Here is a 21,453-nt window from a genome sequence, read left to right on the forward strand (position 1 = left end):
CATGTCAGTGCCTCTGTTCAAGTGTCAAGCATGTTCTGGGCACTGGGGGCATTGGTAAGCAACACAGGTGCAGTGCTGTCTCAAGGAGGCCACAGCCTAGATGGATGGCAGACATAAATCTCAAGGGGCAGTCATAAAGGAGGTGAGACCTGGGGTGCCACGCCAAGGGGTTGGACGTCGGTGGAGTCAGGGAAGGTGGAGACAGGGAAGGTGTCAGCTGAGAACTGAGTAATGAGGGAATTGCTCTTCAGGGTGAGGAACTTTGTGTGCAAAGGTATGACAAGGGCGAGTACAGACTGGAAAGGTCCCATCTGGCCATGAGCAGAGCCAGGGCAGCCCCTAGGGCGCACCGTGGAAAGATCACCGGGACTGCCACGGACGGTAATCTGACTCCTGGCTTTGGCCCCCGCGGCGTTCTCACGGGTTTCTCCCCGTCTGCTTTTCCGCCCGCTGCCCACTTTATGCTTGCCCAGACCCCATTTCTTTCCCCTTCCCCTTTTTCCCCAGCAGGGGGAGCGCTTTGAGTGTCGGGAAGGGGCAGTGGGAGACGAGAAAAGCCCAAGCAAGGCGAGAGGAGGCGAGGCGGGGCCGGTGGGGGGGGGGGGTAGGTTGGGGGAGAGGCAAGATAGGAAGAGGGGCCTAGGGCCGCACCCTTCGCTTAGCTCCTATCGCCAAAGCCAAGGGTAAACACACAAAACACACCCCTTCTCTGAGACCTGGCGGTTACAGGGCGATGAGGTGACCTGGAGCCTTTCACTGCTCAGTTGCACAAGCAGGCACAGGCTCAAACTTATTAAAAATATAAATGGTTATCAGAGTTGGTGAATTACGGCTGTTCACACACAACAAACTGTCCCAGACTCCAGGTCACACGGATCTGTGCTCTCCACAACGAGCTCCAGGCTGGAAGCAGCGTCATTTACTTAATCCGGGTTTATTTAGGGAGCCCCAACTAATGAACATTTGTGCTATTTTCAATTTTGTACTATCGCAAACCACAAAAGACTTATCAGTTCATACTCTTACCATAAGCAAACGACAGTAGCCTTTTCCTTCATGCTCTTGCCAACACAGGATATGATCTTTTTTTTTTTTCTTTTTGGCAATCTGATAAGTAAAACAAGATATGTACTTGCTTTAATTTGCACTCCTCTGATTACGATTATGCTCATTCATTGGACAAATATTTCTTGTGCTTGCAGTTGAGCGCTGACTGAACAGTGGGGAATAGGATGGTCTTCTCTCTCCAAGAGTAGTTCTTGCATGAATTGCCCTAAACCCTTCACTCATTTTCTGAGGCTTATTTAACTTCTTAGTGATAGGATCTTTTCATATTTTTTAAGAATCTCTGTTCCTGGACTCGATACCACGGACACCATCGCATTGATTTAATTACTACTGTTGTAGAGTTTAGTATGCCAGTCTCTCCTATTTGTTCTTCATTTACAAACTTGTCAAGGCTGCTCTTGAACATTTCCAGTTGTCAAGCTTTAGACTCAGTGTGTCAAGCTCTGGAAGAACAAACCAACCAACCTTTTTGAACTGTGACCCTGTCTCTACACACTCACTTGGTAAGAACTGCCCTGTCCCGAAGAAAGCTGTGATCCGTGCTTACTCCGCATTTTTTCAGGGGTTGTGTACGTAATCTCGTAAATTTTTACTTCTGCTTGCTTCTCGTAGACATCGTGTTTCCGCTTTAAGTCGTTCTGAGAGGAGCGTTCCGAAGGCTCCTCCCAATGACTCCTCCCCTCCCGGAGGGCGCAGAGGCCGGAGCAGCGGGCAGGTGTCCCTTGACTAGTGAGGCGAGAAGAAAAAGGGCTGGAGTCCAAGGCCCGGGTCCTGCGGATGACCTCGGGCGCCCCCCCGCCGGTGTCTCCTTCTGCTTCGCGAGGGGTCAGACGGTGAGCAGGGAGGCCGAGTCTGAAGCTCACGGAGTATCCCTCCCGGCCGCGGGGGGGGGGGGGGGGGGGCCGCGCGTGTGCGCATGCGCACACACGCTCTCGCACCCTCTCTCTCCCGCCCTCTAAGGCGGTGCGGGAGTCGGGTGGGGTGGTGGAGGCTTCTGCCTTTTCCTTCCCACCCAGCCTCGCCCGCGGACCAGGTCCGGGCCCCATCCCGTCCGAGGCAGAAGCAGAAGGGATGACAGGCAGCCAGGGAAGCCATTAGGCGCAGGAACAAGCGGAAAAATAAATACCTGAGCCAGAGGAAGGGAGGCACCCACGGCTTAGCGAGGATCAAACTCGCAGGCTCGGCTCCCCACTCCCACCCGCCGCTGTGGATCCACCAGGCACTTGGGCTAGCCTTAATCCCGGGGTACACAGGGAGTGACTGCGTCACAAGTTTTCTGTGACCCAGGGTCCCAGTTCTGAGACAGGGCAGCAGTCCCTCAGGAGGAGACACAGATTCAGGACCATCTGGCCCAGACCCAGGGCTCATGACTGATCCAAACTTGCCCCTCCCTCAGGTTCTTACCTCAGAGACCTTCAAACGAGATTTGGGTATCATCTGCACCCTACCCATCACTGTGTCTGGGGTACTGCTTCCTAACCGTTTCTGGGATCTATTTCAGGGCAGCTGGAGCATTCTCCCACTCCCTTGTTTCGGGGACCTCTTCAAGACCCCCACAGCCCTCAGGATAGAGTCCCTGATCTATCAGTTGTAGGCCTAGCCTTTCAAGCCTCTCTGACTCATGTTGCTGACTGCTTGGTCTCATTTCCTCTGCTACATCCTACCATCCTGCCTTTTCATACCTCTCAGATCTTCCCTCAAACTCAAAATGTCTTTATTCTTTCTCCTCCATCCAGCAAACTTCTACTCACTCTCCAAGGCCCAACTCCACTGCCCCCATCATCCACTCCCTTAGAACAAAGCCTTGGTCCACGCATCCCCAGGCAGAGTAAGTAATTCCCATCCACACCCTTCCATACCTACCCCATGCTTCCAGGCACAACCTATTACCTCCTTTGTCAGAGCTTGGATCAGACCTGCGTCTGTCCTACCCGGACCTAGGCTGCGAAGAGCAGCACCCCACACCCCTTCCCCTATACACACACACACACACACACACACACACGTTCTAGGCCTCCATGCCTCCCATCATCTTCCTCCTGACTTTGCTGTACTTGTTTCTGCTGGCATACTTCCTAAAACTCGCTAGGTAGGCAAGGTCTAGAGGACAACTATATCCCTCTTATATCCTCAGCCTCCCTCTGGCATCCTTAGTCTCAACTCATTCATTCAACTAATTATTTGCTAAGAATCTACTATGTTTCAGGCATTGTGCTTCATCTGTGGAAAACATTTTGAGCAAATATAAAGTAAGTACAGATTATAAGCACTGCCATAAAAAAATAAATCAGATATTACAGTAGAGAATTAGTGATCCCTTTGTATAGAAAATTGAGAAAGACTGCACAGTTAAGGTGACGTTTAAGCAAAGACCTGAGGTGATAAGGGAGCATCTGTGTGGGTATCCAGGGAAATTGCATTGCAGGCAGAGGGAGCAGGAAATACTGCTGCGTGGGGGCAGGGGGAGGAGGTGTGTGCTTGCCATGTCCTAAGAACAGTGAAGAAATGGCTGGATTAGTGTGAGTGATATGCCTAGGAGGGGTAGATGAGGCCAAACAGATCTGGGGGCAGTAAAACTGACTGTGGTTGACCCTGTAAGCCATAGGAAGGACTTCGGCTCTTACTCTGAGATGAGAAGCCAGAGGAGTGGCCTGACCTGGACTTTTATGTTTTAACCAGGATCACTCTGGCTACTCTATGAAGAATAGACTATAAGGGGCAAAGGTGGAAGCAGGGAGACCAGTTAGTAGGCATGACTGCGTTCATCTCTAACTAATCCCTAACTAGCCCATTTCCCTCTGCCTTCATAGCTCCAGCTACCGTCCAGGCCCCCAAATTCTCTTGCCTGGGTGCTGTAATAGCCTCCTGCTTAACCTTTCTGTCTTTTGTCTGGTTCCTCAATCCTTTCTCCACACAACAGCAAAGGGAGCTTTTTTTAAAATACAATTTTGATTACATCACTCTTGTCTATTCAAGCTTCCATAGCTCTCCACTGGTCTTTGGACACAGTCTAAACTCCCAATCCCAGCACACAAGGTCACACGAGGTGCAGCCCCTGCCTATCCCTGCTGACATCCCTGCCTCGTGTCTTGACTGCAGTCATGCTGACCTCTAAGTTTAATTAGAGCTCATCAAGCTCTCCTCCAGCCTCCTACAGCCTTCCTGGACCCTCCAAGGAGCTTGAGATGAAAATGGAGTCCTTCGTTTTAGTTCTCTGTGTAACAAGCTTTGTTTGCCCCACCTTTATCCTTGAGATCCAAAGAAAGGGCTAAGGGCAAGAGAAATGTCACTTCATGCCAGCTCTCCCTTCCAGTCTAAGGACTGAGCCACTCCAGGGGGCACAATAGTCTGACTCTGAGCTCATAGCCAATGAACAACTAAGTTGGGGGATGTTGTGACCAACACTGTGATGCCCAGATGATTAGGCTGGGGGCCCAGAGTCCCTCTGCCCACCTGGGGAGCACCCTGCCCCCTCCTTGGCCTCTGGGTCTCCCTACCTAGCTTACCTACACTCTGGCTCCATCTTGGGCTGTGCACTCTTACCCAGGGTAACAGCTTCTTGCCATTGGACCCCAGCTATCCCCTGACTTGTCTCCACAACTTTGGATAATTTCCTGATTTATCATTTTCCCACATAATATTCGGTATTTTTTCATACACTATTCTTCAGCACCTCTCAGTGGAGGTGGAAGTCTAAATAGGATTGAGGGTAATAAAGGGGCCTCTCTAACAAGCAAGGGCTATCCTCCTGTGCCCTCTCTACCACAACTGGGAAATTCTATTTGAGTCCCCACAGAAATCAAATTTCTTCTTTGCTCCTATCTAACAAATGATTTGCAACCACTTGTGGAGAGGCTGCTAGAAGCCTCACCTAATTCCTTAGGGTCTGGAGTCGGCCCTAGCCATGCAGGCTCCGAAACCTGACTGACCAGGTTGAGGAGTCTGTCTCTGCAATTGGACCTGGTAGCCAAGCTCAGAGGTTGACATACTTCTGCCCACACACATCTGCACCAAGAAAGGCAGCAGTAGAGGACACTCAGCGGTTGTCCAGGACACTGTTGGCCTACGGGCATGTTTTCATGGGCATTTAGAGCACAGCCACAGACTTAGAGAAAGATAAGTGGGCTGGATAATAGCTCTCATAAGAGCTGATGTGTCCCAGGCCTTCATCCCGGAGTCCTTGGTGAACTAATATTACTCTTCCTTAATCCTTATTCACATCAGTCTGAAAGGAAGTTATTCTCCACATTTTATAGATGAGCTGAGAAATGTTGAGAAACTTGCCAGTGTCACATACTGACTAGTTAATCTTGATGACAAGGGCACATAGGACAACTGCAAGTACTCATCTGCCCTGGAGAACATTGTCTGCCCTACTAATCTCGTGACTCCAACTAGGTTACTTCTGAAGGGTGCTAATCTGTCTCTGCTTGGTAGGTCTCCAGAAGGCCAGAGTGCAGTCTTCAGACTCATCTTCTCCTCACCCCGGGCTAAGCTTCCAACCCTCCATGGAGCATGAAATGATCTAAGTTGGGCTGAACCAAGGTGACCCCTGAAGTTTTGGGTCTGAGTGTAGACGAGGCTGGTGTCCACAACATCTCATCATAAATTGTGGCATGCGTGAACCCAACCCCATGCCTCTTTCTGGGGTCAGGTCATGATTATGCTAAACAGCTGTTGGCTACTCACCAGCTCCTCAGTGGTTCTTGGCATTACTGAGAGAGGAGCTGGGAATGGCCCCCTCCAGCTCCCAGGGCTCTTGCTGTGACCGCTGGAGCCACCCTCATCACTCACAGAGATTCCTGGGTGGGGAGAAGTCTCTTGCCCCCAGGCCCTCAGGCCATGCTTCCTCATCCTATGTTTCTGTCCCTCTCCTGACTGTCCCTGAGGCACCCACTACCACAAGGCTCTGGCCCAACTCTACCCGTCCTCTCCAGAAGCTCATTCTCTACAATGGCTTGGGTTGTTTGGGCTGTGTAATAGCTAGACCCCTTCCAAACTGCCCCTGCCATCCTTTTGTAGTCCCACCTCAAGCACAGCGTTTGGTCTGGGATGACAGAGAACAAAGGACAGCCTAGCCCAGGCAAGGGGGAGTTCTTCCTCTAGGATTGATCTGAAAGCGACTATCCTGCTCGGACTCCATTTAGGTTTGTTTACTTCCCAGCACCCAGAGCCACCTCCATGGCAGATTTCCACTTATCCCTGCCAGATGCCCAGCTCCCCCATCAATTCTCTGAGTCTGCTTGCAGCCAGGCACAAGTCCCTTGTGACGGGACCTCTGCCATCATGACCACTCCCAAGTAGGTATCTCCAGCCCAGACCTCTGACTGGCTGTACATGTCTACCCCGACATCCCAAGGACACCTCAAACTCAAAACATCCCAAACCCATCTCACCATCTTCTCTCAAACCTACTTTGACTCCTATGCTTCCATTTTAGACAGAGACAACACCCCAGATCAGGCATGTTCCCTTCCTCCTCTCGCTCCTTATACCCACATCCAGCGGGCCGTCAAGACCTGTCCTGCCACCACCTTCAGAGTTCCAGAATCCATCTCTCCCTTGGCCACCACCCCCATCACCCTCTCCAACCCCTGAAACAGTCTCCCTGGGGTTTTCTGCTTACATCCTAGCTCCCTTCCCTGCATTCTCAATTTGGCCACCAGAGGGAACTTTCTAAAACACAAATCTCATTAGGTTTTCCTTGGACTCTCCTTGGCCTCAGAATTAAATCTAACACCAAGTAACAAGAATGTTTAAGGTCAAGCACAGTGTAGCCTTTGCCAACCTTTCCAAACTCATTCCCCTGCCTTCCTTCACTCCTGGTGAGTGCTCACAGGGGAAGGGTCTGAGCTGGATCGGATTGTTCCGGTGCCCAGAGGTAACCCATGAAGCCACATTTGTCCACTGCAGACCCTCTTGGCCAGAAGGAGCAGAAGCAGGAGTTCATCTTATCAGCGAGGCTGCCGGGGGCCTGCCTCCCTCACACTCCCAAGCAGCACCCAGTGAAGGGCAGCACAGGCTGTGTCCTCCCGGCTCATACACAACTTGGATGATGGAATATGACACCTCCCCCTCGCTGCTTCAGTCTGTCCGGGCCTAACGGCAGCCGCAGATGTCCAGACTGGCCTAGTCTCAATGTGCTGCTCACTTCCCACTTGCTGCTGCTCCTGGGCGTCTCGGAGGCTGAGTCATGGAATACATTCAGAAACCTGCTCAACACTCAAACGTGTGCCATCTGAAAGTGTGGGGAAGTTAACACCCAAAGCAGCACCCCTGAGCCCAGGAGGGATCGAAACCTATGGATAAATGTTGCCTACTTCTGAGGCTGAGATGGATATTTCTGAGACACTGTCCTTCAGTCTCCCACAACTGGGACAACGCTATGCTGCACCCTGTAGCTTTTCTTCTCTGTTTCACTCTCTTCAGTCCCTTACTCTTGTTCCCGTATGTCCATTCCCAGATGGAAGACTGATTTTGAAGGGAGGGATTCTACAGCTGGAACACTCTCCTTTCAAACAGGGTTAAGGAGCCCATTACCGTTAGTAAGTAGGCTGGTAGTGATCCCTGGTACTACTGGGTGGCAAAACTCCCATTCATGGAAGATAAGAATGAGAGATAAGTGGAAAGTGAATCATTGACTGGCATCAGTATTTTTGAACCAGGGGTAATATAACCCTCCCCCCCTCCAGTGGACTTTTCTGATGCCTAGAGATAATTTTTTAAAAGATTTTATTTATTTATTTGAGAGACAGAGAAAGAACACAAGCAGAGAGAGGGACAGAGGGAAAAGGAGAAGCAGACTCCTCGCTAAGCAGGGAACCCGACAAAGGGCTCCAACCACAGAGATCATGACCTGAGCAGAGGGCAGACATTTAGGGTGCCTGAGTGGCTCAGTTGATTAAGCAACTGCTTTCAGCTCAGGGTCATGATCCTGGAGTCCCAGGATCGAGTCCTACATCAGGCTCCCTGCTCAGCAGGGAGTCTGCTTCTCCCACTGACCTTTCTCCTCTCATGCTCTCTCTCTCTCTCAAATAAATAAATAAAATCTTAAAAAAAAAAAAAAAAAGAAGGCAGACACTTAGCCAACTGAGCCACCCAGTTGCCCCCAAATATCTGCTTTTCAAAAGAAAAATAGCTCTCTGCTACAGAAGACATGACCTTGCTCTGGAACTCTAGAGATCTATACTAAAATTCTTTTATTACAGCTTATCAGAGACCACCCAGCATTCTTATCACCAGGCACGACTGATTTTGCTGGATCATGTGAACCAAATGGCAGGGAACCTTGTACTATAGTTGAACACAGTGTAAAGCTCTCTTTTGCTCCGGACTTCACCCACAACTGGGAGCCTTCCAAGGCACCCAATAAATGTGTCAGAGTAGTATTCTCATCAAGCCCTATGACTTTATTACTAGTGGAGAGGACAGAGTAAAACGACTTGACTTTCTCTTACGGGGAATCGCGTGGCATACTCCACACTACTGGTCCTCTGGTAACTTGCCATATTATTTAGAAACAAATTGCTAAAGCTATTAGCATGTGTATGTCTTACTAGGACATCTAGAGCACTTGTTTCTTCTTGCTTGTTAAGTCATATTAGCATTATGTCATCAATACAGTGGCTATCATGATGTTTTAGGGAATATCAAGGTAGCCAGTCACTAAGTACTATATTGTGACAGAGAATAGGAGAATTGACATAGCCCAGGGGCAAGAAAGTGAATATGGGAGTGCCTGGGTAGCTCAGTTGGTTAAGCCTCTGCCTTTGGCTCAGGTCATGATCCCAGGGTCCTAAGATTGAGCTCTACATCAGGCTCCCTGCTCAGTGGGGTATCAGCTTCTCCCTCTGCCTCTGCTGCTCCCCCTACTTGTACTCTCTCTCTTTCTCTCTCAAATAAATAAATAAATAAATAAATTGGAAAAGTGAATATGTACTGTTATCCATCCCACAGAAAAGCAAATCACTTTTGATTCTCCTTACTAAAGGATTTTGAAGAGAAAATCCATGATGTTGGTGCTACTCTCACAATTCCTCCCAGGATATGGTATTACTTCTCACTTAATAAAATGGTAAAAAATGTGGGCATGTTAGAGGCTTCTATTTGTCCCTACCTACCATAATGGCTCTTATTTAATAGGGCAGAGAGTAAATATTAAGTTCTTGATAGAACCTAGCTATCCCAGCTATTATGGACCAGGTATACACTTAGGAACTGCTACAATATGGATCTTTACATCCATTAGACCTGTTTGAATGAGAACTCCATTAACTACCTGGCTTTCATGAGCCTCCAGTCTAACTGGGGGACCATGATGGGGTTTCCCAAACCCTGGGAGCAAGGCTGGCTCATACTCTGAATCCAACAGCTCCAGAAAGGTCTAGGATTTTCCCTTTTCCCAGGCCAGAGTTGTTCTGGTAAAGGATCACCACTATTTGTGTCTCCCCCAAATTCATATGTGGAAGCCCTAACCCTCAATCATATTTGGAGATGAGGTTTTGGGGGACTAATTATGTTTAGATGAGATCATGAGAGTGGGGCCCTTATGATAAGATTAGTGCCTTTAGAAGAAGACACATGAGGGAGCCTATTAGAAGGTAGCTGTCTACAAACCAGGAAGAAGACTCATGAGAAACTGAATCTGTCAGCCCCTTGATCTCGGACTTTCCAGCCTCCAGACACGAGAAATAAATTTCTGTTGTTTAAGCCTACCAGTCTGTGGTATGTTGTTATGGCAGCTTGAGCAGACTATGATAGCCACAAATCCCTTGTGGGAAGAGATTAGAGAAATAATTGTCGTATATACTTTTGGCAGTATAGGAAACTTGGCCTCCTTTTCAACCAATAGGCTCTGAGCCTATGAACTGGCCTACATCTGGGAAATTAATGAGAAAATACTCTTTCCCATTGTGGTAGTATCCATCAGCCTTCTGCTTCTTAGTTTTCTGCTTTTGGAGGTGAGTTTGTTATACAGGTCAAGTAACACTTGGTCATCTGCCCATTCACTTAACTCCTAGGAACACTGTGGTCGATTAGCCCTCACCATCACATGGCTATAGGACCAAGCATGCTGGTTGCTACTTTGGTCTTGTAACAACCTCCACCCTGCCTCTGATGATTGTGTCACCATCTAGCCTCTGCTATTCTAGAATCTTATCCTCACTGACACTAGGAATCCTCACCTGTGTATTTTGTATTGCCTTAGAGAAGGGAGTATCTTCAGGACGTGCCTTGGGAATGCAATATGGTGATATGCTCTCTGGTCTGGCATAATAAATACAATCTAACACTCTCACTCCCCTGAGCCTTCCTACTCCTTTCATAATCGGTCAAGAAAGTTCTGGCATCTCCAGCTTCTTTCAGTAGGCTATAATTGTGTCGAAAGAGCCATCTCGGAAGCAAATGGATATGTTTTTCTGTATTCTTGCTTCAATGTTAAACCAGCATTATGACAGAGTGTTCCTATGTTAATAAAGTCTCATGTTCCTACCAAAACATAGGGCTTGTTTTTTTTTTTTCTTTCCTTTCCTTTTTTCTTTCCTTTCCTTTTCTTTCTTTTCCTTTCTTTTTCTTTTCTTTTTCCCCAATAAGTATGCCACTTCCCTGTGGATCAGGGTCTATATTTCCCCACCTGAGCTGTGCTGAAACTTCACCATAGTTGTTGGTCTGGAGGCAGTGGTGGGAGGTGGGCAGGGGAGGATCTTAAAGAAGATAAGCATCATCTTTGGAGCCCCTTGCCTCTAGAGGAGTCTTAGCAGGGATTCCCATCAAGGAGAGGTTACTCTTATATAGGAAGGAGAAGAGAGCTGCTGCTGCTGAACTTGAAGGTTTAAGAGAATCCAGGAATTCAAAATGCCCACATTAACTGACCAAGTGTTTCTGTTCCATGTTTCAGGATTCTATGCATTTCCTATTAGGGGTATGACTTCGTCAGAGAACACCTATCAGGCCTGTGCATGCAGAGGTGTATGGGTGGACTCAGTTGGTTAAGCAACCAACTCCCCCTTTTTTAAAGATTTTATTTACTTATTTGACACAGAGAGAGACAGCGAGAGAGGGAACACAGGCGGGGGTAGTGGGAGAGGGAGAAGCAGGTTTCCCGCTGAGCAAGGAGTCCCATGCAGGGCTTGATCCCCAGGACCCTGAGATCATGACCTGAGGCAAAGGCAGGTGTCCAATGACTGAGCCACCCAGGTGCCCCAGCAACCAACTGAGCAATTTCTGTTCAGATTATGATCTCAGGGTCATGAGATCCAGCAAACCCCCGTGTTGGGCTCCTTGCCAGGTGTGGAGCCTGCTTAAGATTCTCCCTCTCCCTTTCCCTCAGCCTCTCCCACCACCCCCCCCAACTCATGCTATCATGCTCTCAAGCTCTCTCTCTTAAAAAAAAAAAAAAAGCTGTGCATGCAGTCTTTTTATGTAGCTGTCTTACTCTTACAGTTAAATCAGTTAAATCCTGGATTTGATTTCCAGTACAATCTTCCCTGAGGCCGCAGGGAATTAGGGCCTTGTTAAGAGCAGTCATGGAGGTTTCCAGGCTTAACACAGTGTGCCTTCAGTTTATAGATGGCTGACCTGGGCCTATCATTTTCTGTGTGTGTGTGTGTGCTATCATTTTCTGTGTGTGTGTTTTAAGCTTTTATTTATTTATTTGAGGGAGAGAGAGAACACATATCTGAGAGAGAAAGAGAGCAGGAGGAGGGGCAGAGAAAGAAAGAGAATCCTGAGATTACAACCTGAGTTGAAGCCAAGAGTGGGTCACTTAGCCAAATGAGCTCCCCAGGCACCCTGGGACTATCATTTTCTTTCTTCAAGGCTCTAAAACACTTAACAAAAGCCATTCAAATGCATGATCCTTATAATCACCATACATTCTATGTGCCATCATTGGGGTTTCTTGACTTTGGCACTTTTGAAGTTTTGGGCCAGATCATTTTTGTTTGTTGTGGGGGGCTGTCCTGTGCATTTTAGGATGTTTCATAAATTGCTGGCCTCTGTCTACTGAATGCAAGTAACACTTTTCCTTCACTGTTGTAAAAAAAAAAAAAAAAGTATCTCTAGGGGCACCTGGGTGGCTCAGTCAGTTAAAGGTCTGCCTTTGGCTCAGGTCATGATTTCAGGGTCCTAAAAATCTATGAGTCTATATAAAAATCCATGATCAATAATATCAAAATTTGAAGTAAAGATAGGATCAATATTATTAATTTTTTCCTTTGGCTTTAGGATCTAATATATTTCAGCATAACATAATTACTGACCCAGGTTCCAATAATCTGCTCAGTTACACAGTCTTTGCTGGCCTTATCTTCTTCCCTGTTCACTCTTCCTAGCCCCTCACTTCCTTTTCCTGGGATCACTACTCGAAATTAGCTATCTCCGCATAACTTTTTATCTCAGACTTAGCTTTTCTTTTGGGGGAAAAGGGAAGGATGAAATTCAAGGTAAGTAAGACAATTATGACATAGATTATTGTTTAAAGGAAAATTTTTTTTAAAGATTTTTAATTTATTTATTTGACAGAGATCACAAGTAGGCAGAGAGGCAGGAAGAGAGAGAGGAGGAAGCAGGCTCCCTGCAGAGCAGAGAGCCCCGAGATGCGGGACTCGATCCCCAGGACCCTGGGACCATGACCTGAACCGAAGGCAGAGGCGTTAACCCACTGAGCCACCCAGGCGCCCCTTAAAGGAAATTTTTAAAAAGATTTCTTTATTTATTTCTGCAGGGGAGTGGGGAGGGCAGGAGGAGAGAGAATCCCAAAACAAACTCCCCACTGAGTGTGAAGCTCTTGGGGGGTGGGGGAGTGTCTCATGCAATCCCAACACCCTGAGATCATTACCTGAGCTAAAATCAAGGGTTGTGTACCCAACCAACTGTGGCACCCAGGTGCCCCAAAAATACTTTTTATTTTTTTATTTTTTTTTAAAGATTTTATTTATTTATTTGACAGACAGAGATCACAAGCAGGCAGAGAGGCAGGCAGAGAGAGAGGAGGAAGCAGGCTCCCTGCTGAGCAGAGAGCCCGATGTGGGACTCGATCCCAGGACCCTGAGATCACGACCCGAGCCGAAGGCAGCGGCTTAACCCACTGAGCCACCCAGGCGCCCCCCAAAAATACTTTTTAAAGTAAAGAGATGTGCTATTAATAATTTCACACAACTAACAGGCATAAATCAGACCTGTCCTGGCGCAGAACAACATATGGTCTTTTTCCTTTTTTTAAAAGATTTTATTTATTTATTTGACAGAGAGAGACAGGGCAAGAGAGGGAGCACAGGCGGGGGAGTGGAAGAGGGAGAAGCAGGCATCCCCTTCCCTTCCCACCCTCCAGGAAGCCTGATGGGGTCTGGATCACAGGACCCAGGGATCATGACCCCAAACGCTTAAGGACTGAGCCACCCAGGCACCCCAGACATATGGTCTTATCACAGAAAAGAAAACAGGTTCCAAGGGAGTGAGAAGCCAGCTTAAGTGGAGGGGTCAGACTGCAAGCTATGAAAACCGAGGCAGAAATGTTCCTCAGTCTCCTAACCGGGGCCTGGAGAAGCAAACACCCTTGTACACAATCTCGAAACACCTGCCAATCTCATCTGATTGCCTCATGAACTCCAGGACCCACAGAGTACAGTCTCTGGCTAGCTCACGCAATAGCAGAGGGCCCTAAGCCTGGGCACCGAGCAATATGTGGTCCCTGCTTTGGTTTCCCTGCCAGATCTAGCCAAACTGGACCTTCTCCTCCCCGCCACCCCCCTTCCCAGAGAGGGGGTAGTGCCTTTTGCAACCCAGAGGCCTTCCAGTCCAAGAAAACTCTGGCAGTCAGCCCCAGTAAAGAACCCTGGGGCATGGGGACAATGAAGAGATCCAAATCAGACCCCAGACGTGGTGAGAGGAGAGCCACCTGACTGTGCTCTAACAGCCAGGCTCCGTGTGCAAGTCCTCTGTAGAGGCCCCGGCGGGAATCACGGGACGACCGGGTGGCCCCTGCCCCCACCTCCCTCCGTCAGAGCCTGTCACCGACGCCGCGTGACCTTGCTCATCCCTTCCGGGCTCTGGGCTTGTTTCCCCCTTTTCTAAAGGTGAGGCTCCTGGCTACCCCGAAGACGTTTTCCCGAGAGGCGCCGCTTGGGTGACTGAGCCCAGCCCTCCTCCAACTGTGCGGAGTGAGCGCCCTGGCGCCTGGAGCCTGGCGCCCGCCACCTGAGCCGCGTGCGTGCCAGCGCAGAGGTCGCACTCGCGTCACCCCTGCGCCTGCAGAGGCTTCCCAGGAGCACCGACTCCACGGACCCGCCCGCCCGCGCTCCGCCGGAGGCCCCCTGAACTCAAACTTCAGATTGGAAGGGCCAGGGAGAGAACCCTGTCCCAGGCGAGGCCTGGGGCGACGCTCTCTCCTTTGGGACCCAAAAGCGCGGCTTGGGTCTGAAAGCTCAGCATTTGGGGTCGCGGGTGACGCGGGGTGCGCGGGAGCCGAGTTTCCATTGCCTCAGGCAGGCTACACCCCCGGCTGGGTCAGGCTCGGCAAAGGGGTCGCGGGGGCAGAGGGGCGGAGCACGAGGCGAAGCCCGCGGGGAGCCCCACCCCGGCCGCGTTGGCTCCCTCCCCTCCCCTCCCTTATCTTCCCCGCCCCTGCGGGGATGGGGGTGTGGTCCCGAGAGCCTGCTGTGGCTTCCAGCTTTGCGCCTCGCTCCCGGGAGCGTTGGAACGCCCGCAGCCTGTTTCCCCGGGACACTTACCTGGCTGTGTGCCCCAGTCTCCTGCAGGCAGTCTGGCCGCCGGGAACGCTCCGAGCAAGCCCTCGACTGCGCGACTCTGTCCGGGGGCCGCTCTCAGCACCCCTTGTTGCAGTCGCGGACCCGCGGTGGGCAGCATGCGGGACTACGACGAGGTGACCACCTTCCTGGGCGAGTGGGGGCCCTTCCAGCGCCTCATCTTCTTCCTGCTCAGCGCCAGCATCATCCCCAACGGCTTCAATGGAATGTCTGTCGTGTTCCTGGCCGCCGTCCCGGAGCACCGCTGCCGGGTGCCGGACACCGCGAACCTGAGCCGCGCGTGGCGCAACCACAGTATCCCGCTGCGGCTGCTGGACGGCCGCGAGGTGCCTCACAGCTGCCGGCGCTACCGGCTGGCGGTGATCGCCAACTTCTCGGCGCTCGGGCTGGAGCCGGGGCGCGATGTGGATCTGGAGCAGCTGGAGCAGGAGAGCTGCGTGGATGGCTGGGAGTTCAGCCAGGACATCTACCTGTCCACCATCGTGACCGAGGTGAGTATGTGAACGACTCTCCATCTGCTTCAGACCCCTGGAGACGCCCTGGCAGTCTCTGGGTGAGCGTTCCCCGCTTTCCCTCAAACCTGAGTGGCTGGGGAGCAACCTGGGTGACCCGTCTAACATGTGTGGGCCACCCACAAGAGCAGGACTTCTGTGAGGCTTATTCATGATCGGTTGAAGGGGATGGCGCAGGGACTGTTGTCACCAACTGTCTTTTCCTTTACGAGTTTCACAACGGAGGAAATTGTTTCCCAAGAGGCCTGTCCCAACTGCTCAGATGGACAGTCCCTGTCAAGTTCCTGCTCCCCACGTGAGGAGGGGTCTAGGGATCTCTGCTGAGCCCAAGTGCAGACACAAAGAGCCTTGCTGCCCGGTGTGCGATAGGCAGGTCTGACCTGTTCCCTGGCCACAGACTTCTCCAAGCAGCAGGGGGTCTACTGTTCTGTCATCTTTTGGTGAGGCTTGAGGTCCTGTCTTGGGGCTCCAATTTCTTTGAAAAGGAGCAGAGGCCCTCCTGATGGTGACTGGGTTCAGGGGACCATAGGAGCCATAAACCCAGCCCCAATGTACTGATAAGCAGACCGACTCACTCAGACCCCTTTGAGCACAGGATCCAGTGGTGGACAGGGGTTTCAGGTTATGCCATTAGCCCCTTGGGATCCTAAGTGGTTTGGTGGGAAGTTTTCTAAGTTTCAGGAGTCAGGCTACACACACACTTCCTCCCCTATACTTCTTGCTTTGCATCTATCTGGTAAGGGCCATGAGATGCTGGGTCCATTTGAGGAGGGTATACCTTATCTAGTTCCTGCTTTTCCTTATCAGGAAGGTGGAATTTCCCAGTTTCTTTTCCCCCACTCTATGTTCCTCCCAAGAAAAACTTGAGTGTGGTCCTCTTAGCCCTTACTTCTTTTCCCAATGTGGCAATTGTCAGACACCACAACTGGCCTTGTGTGGGCACCAGGCTGTAGACATCTGGGGTTTGGTGCCTGCTCTCAAAGCTCAGATGCCCATGGGGCACACTGCCACGTTATAGAGGGGGGCTAACTTCCACCCTGCTTGCTAATCAAGTTCTGGAGCCTGAATTCAAATTCTGGCTGACTTGCTGTGTGACCTGGGACAATACATACAATTAATCCTCTCCGTAGGGATAACAGGGTGAGGAAATACTCCAAGAAGAAGAGATAAAATTTGACCTGAATCTGGAAATACGAGTAGACCTTGTCCAAGCAAAGAACATGGCAGATTCTGTGGATGGAATTCCATAGATCCAGGTAGCTGGTGTTCAGGGAATGGCAGATGTGGCTAGAAATGCCTACAGAAATCATTTCACAGTGGGCATTGCAGGAATGTTGAGGAATTGATTTTACTCTGAGGAGAGTGAGGAAATAAGGAAATAATAAGGGTTCTAAGCAAGGGGTAACATGGCCGGAGTTGGCAAAGGCTTACTCTAGTTGCTATGAAAAACAACAAGACCAGTGAGGAATCTGCAGGAGTTTCCTTGGCAAGAGCCTGGTGGCCAGCTAGGAGTGGTGACTACAGAGTCTATAGGACCTGTGAAAAGTGGGCTCAGCCTGTGGACCACCTCTGGATCCCCCCAGCATTGGCGCCACAGCTACCTTGGGCTGTGAATTGACCCTGATTCTCTGGTGTTGATCCCCTAGCAGGGGCTTCTAGTGTGTGCCCATCCTTTGCCCACAGCCTGTTCCTCAGGCATCTAAGATTGGGGGCAACTCCCTCCAACTCAATTCCTGGAAGTCTCACCAGAGCTTGAACTGGAGCTAGCCCTAGTAGCCTCACCAACCCCCGACAACTGGTTTGACCTGTCTCTTTTCCCTTCTTTGCTGGTGAAGGGAAGGGTGAAGATTGGGGTAGCTGTTGGTCTCCAAGGCCATAGCTCTCCCTGTTGTGCTCTGCTCATAGTATCCTGTGAGTACCTCTGGGGCCGCGTGTCATCACATGTTCACACTAATGCGAAATGGTTTGCTTTTTTCAGCAGCCTTTCCCTTCTTTGCTTCCTTTTTGGGTTGTGGGGTAAAATAAGAGACAAATGGGTGCTGCTGTTTGGGAGGAAGAAGGGGAGAAGCACCAGGGTAAGTAGGGGGAGGTGGCTCTCCCCAGAGAGATGGTGACCCAGGGAGAAGTTCTGGAGTCAGACTGGAGGGCCGGTTGTGACCCCATGCCTAGCCTCTTGGCTCACCACAGCAGGTTACATCACTGCTAAAAGCCTCTTTGTTTCCTTAACTGTAAGAGGAGATCCAAGTGTATGAAAATGGGCTCAACATGACTAATCATGAAGGAAATATAAATAAAAAACACAATGAGATGTCCCCTCACATCCATTAGGATGGCTCCTATCAAAAAAAAAAAAAAAATACAGAGAATAACAAGTGTTGGCAAGGATGTAGAGAAATGGGACCCCCTGTGCACTACTGGTAGGAATAAAAAGGTGTAGCCACTGTGAAAAACAGTATGGCAGTTCCTCAAGAATTTAGAAGAAAAATTACATTGAATCCAGCAATATCACTTCTAGGCATAGATACACAAGAATTGAAAGCAAAGTCTCAAATAAATATTTGTACATTTATGTTCATAGCAACATTATACACAACAACCGAAAGGTAAAATCATCCCAGATGTCCATCAATGGATTAATAGATAAAGAAAATGTGGCATATAGATATATTGGAATATTATTCAGCCTTACAAAGGAGGGAAATTCTGACATGTGCTAAAATACAGATGAACTTTGAGGACATTATGCTAAGTGAAATAAGCCAGTAACAAAAAGACAAAAACTGTGTGATTTCATTTACATGAAATTTCACTTACATGAAATAATGAGAGTAGTCAAACTCATAGAAACAGAAAGAAGTAGTTACTAGGGGCAGGGGGGAATGGGAGTTACATAGGTCAATGATAGAGAGTTTAGATTTGCAAGATGAAAAGAGTTCTGGAGATTGAATAACAATATGGATATATTTAACTCTACTGAACTGTATACTTAAAAACCATTAATATAGTAAATACTGTGTCATGTTGTTTGGGTGGGTTTTTTGTTTTGTTTACTGTGTTATGTTGTTTGGGTGGGCTTTTTGTTTTGTTTTTTTACCATTTTAAAATGAGGATCATAAGTGTGCACAGCTTCTTTGAGTTGTTGGGAGGACTCGGTGAGGCCATGCTATAGTCCCCAGCACCAGCAAATGGGCAGCATCAGCCAGTGGGTGAGGAGAGGTAGGGCAGGACCCCATTACCTCTGGCTGTACACATGGGCATCATGGGAGCTGTGCTAAGGTCAAGTTGCAGCCAGTATCATGGGTGATGAGACTTGCCGCAGGCTGAGCCCCTTTCCCCCTGAGGAAGTTCCAGGGCCCACAGAATAAGACATAGTTCCAACCCCACACTGACCGGCCAGTGCCCATGGGAGAAGTGGCCCTAGTTCAACCATAGGTTCAAGCCCAGGGGCCCTGAACAGGTGTCCCACCTGGCAAGACACAGGTAAAGGAACTGTTATCAAATTGTTTCTGCTTTACACCTCTGTGCAGGATCTCCCAGAGGACATACTCTCTGGGACAGCTGAACCAACACCTGACCCCCACAGGGATGGTTGTTTGTGAAGTCCAATTTACTATTCTTGTGTGGTTACTAAGAATTACATTTTTTTTTGTTGTTTTTGTTTTGTTTTGTTTTTTGTTTTTTTAAGAATTACATTTTTTAAAACTTCATTTTGATTTAATTTTTGACAGAAATTTGTAAAAATAGTACAGAGAATTCATATATACCTTTCAACCAGCTTCCCTTAATGTTAATAATTACATAACCATAATTCATGTATAAAAATCAGGAAATCAATGTTGGTTGAAGTACAATTAACCAAACTACAGACAGTATTTGAATTTCACTGGTTTTTCTAGTACTGTTCTTTTCCTGTGTTTGGATCCAAGCCAGAAGCCCATGTTGTATTTAGTTGACATGTCTCCTTAGTCTCCCCCAGTCTGTGACAGTGCCCCAGTCTTGCCTTATCTTTCATGACGTTAACAACTTCTGTAAGTCTATCGGTTATTTTGGTGAATGTCCCCTGGCGTGGATTTGCATGATTTCTCTCATGGTAAGAGTGAGCTCATATACTGCTTGGTCAGAATATCGTAGAAGCCATATGTCCTCAGGGACATATACCGGTGTATATATGGTGTCAATACAGCTTGTTTGTCTGTTTCTAAGATTTTATTTATTTGTTTGTCAGAGAGCACAAGCAGGGGAAGTGGCACACAGAGGGAGAAGCAGTTTCCCTGCTGAACAAGGAGCCTGTTATGGGACTCGATCCCAGCACCCTGGGATCATGACCTAAGCTGAAGACAGCCGCTTAGCCAACTGACGCACCTAGGTATCCCTCGGTACAGTACAGTTTGTTAATGGCAATGTCAACCTTGGTCACTTGGTTAAGATGGTGTCTGCTGGGTTTCTCCACCCTAAAGTCACTATTTTCCCTCTTCATAATTGATAAATATCTTAGGGGAGAGACTTTGAGACTCTTCAGGTATCCTGTTTATCCTCAAACATTTACCCACTGGTGTTAGCATCCATCTGAGAACCTTCACAGAAACAAGTAGCAGGTGGTGTTTGCCTAGTGGTGATTTTGCATCTCCCACGTTCCTTCTACATTCCTTCCAATTTATTAATTGGAATTCTTCTCTGCATAAGAGATTCCCTCTCACTCCCACTTATTTATTCACAAAATTATTACTTTATATAAGTACAGACTCATGCACACTTATTTGATTCCATGAGTCACCATCTTATACCATCCTTATTTATCTTGTTGCTCCAGCTGGTCTATCTTGACCCAAATTATTTTTTACTTCAAGGATAGAGACAGTAAGAATCCAAGCAAAGGTCCTTCTTCTGTCTCTGGAGTCAGAGCTGGAGGAACCTGTATTTTCCCTTGCTGGGTGGAGTGCCAGGCACCTCTTAGCTACGTTGTCTGCAGGCTGGCAGCACAGGAATGGGAGCAGGGACTGGTGAGATCTGGCTCCATGGATTGGGACTGAAACTTCTGGTGAGGAAGGAAGGGACCCCAAGCATCCCCAGTCTGTCTGATATGGAGTCCTTGTTGCTGAGACCTACTGCAGTGGCAAGACCAGTGTGGCTCTCCATATAGCCCTTCAGTGCCACAGACCCCAAAGAGAAAGGGACTTCATGTGAGAAAACTCAAAGGCCTCCTGCCCTAAGGCTGAAGAAATAGAGAGGGCAGCACATGTCCTGCTCTCTAGGGGACCCAGATTTATCAAAAGGGTCACAGGGCAAGCAATAGGGGTGAGCCTGGCTGGTGGCATGGGCTCTCCTTCCCCTCAAACATGCCCACTTTTCTCTTGGAACATCATTAGGTAGACCTGACCCCCTTCAGTCCATAGGTGGGGAAAATGAGGCACTCACTTTTGAGCTGAGTACTGCTTCCCCTCAGCCCCATGAAAGCCTTTTTGTTAAGGACCAGCTTTCTGTGACAGGTTCCTAGTGGCGTGAGAGAGGCATATTGCTTCATCACATGGATTTCTGTCCTCTCCAACAGGTGGCTGCCTCCTTTAGGAACCCATGGGTGGAGCTCCTGGTGGGTACACCCTTGAGCTTGATAGAGCCTTCAGCAAAGGGGCTGGACCTCTAGAGGCCTTGTACCATCTTTCCTGGGACCTGGGGTCAGGGCATGGACAGAGCAGGACACAATGATTCTCCACCCATAGCCCAAAGGTATGAGGTAGGAAAAAGGGGTTCTCCTCTGTTATCAGGGCACTTATGGGAGGCATTGGGAGTATCAAAGGAGGGATGATGAGACAGACCAAGGCCGGTATCTAGTTGGCCACTACATGGGACTGCATAAGGAAGCTTCCAGGGATGTGAATCCTCTGAGGCCTGGGTGGGCTCTGGCAAAGGTAAAAACTTTGAGTAGTAGGCAGGCTTAGACTGTATTCTTTCTGTCAGGCTTACAAGCTACCAGGAAATACTGCTGGCTGGCATGGGGACTGGCCGCTCAGCTGTCAGGACAGCCTGAATATTAACCACATTCATTCTCAGACTTAGCTCTCTGTCCGATTCCAAAGGGGAGAAGGTGTCGGGCCTCCACTCAGCCAAGA

The 21,453-nt window shown here is 49.0% G+C and overlaps 1 protein-coding gene across 5 annotated transcripts in view; it reads left to right on the top strand.

Moving 5' to 3' along the window:
- The first annotated feature begins 14,159 nt into the window (after nucleotides 1–14,159).
- The window catches only part of LOC131832017 (solute carrier family 22 member 4), a 42,719-nt gene continuing 35,425 nt past the window's right edge, over nucleotides 14,160–21,453 (top strand). For 2 of the 5 annotated variants that reach the window (XR_009353894.1, XM_059174524.1), the window contains exon 1: nucleotides 14,165–15,325. Coding sequence is in view for 3 of the 5 variants with exons in the window: in XM_059174524.1 (XP_059030507.1) it covers nucleotides 14,933–15,325 (393 nt within the window). In the remaining 2 variants the exon portion in view is untranslated. Of the gene's footprint in view, nucleotides 15,326–21,453 lie in introns of all 5 variants that reach the window. The other 3 variants (XM_059174526.1, XM_059174525.1, XM_059174527.1) reach the window with 3 other exon arrangements.

Source organism: Mustela lutreola, chromosome 5 (genome assembly GCF_030435805.1).
Source record: "Mustela lutreola isolate mMusLut2 chromosome 5, mMusLut2.pri, whole genome shotgun sequence".
NCBI lineage: Eukaryota > Metazoa > Chordata > Mammalia > Carnivora > Mustelidae > Mustela > Mustela lutreola.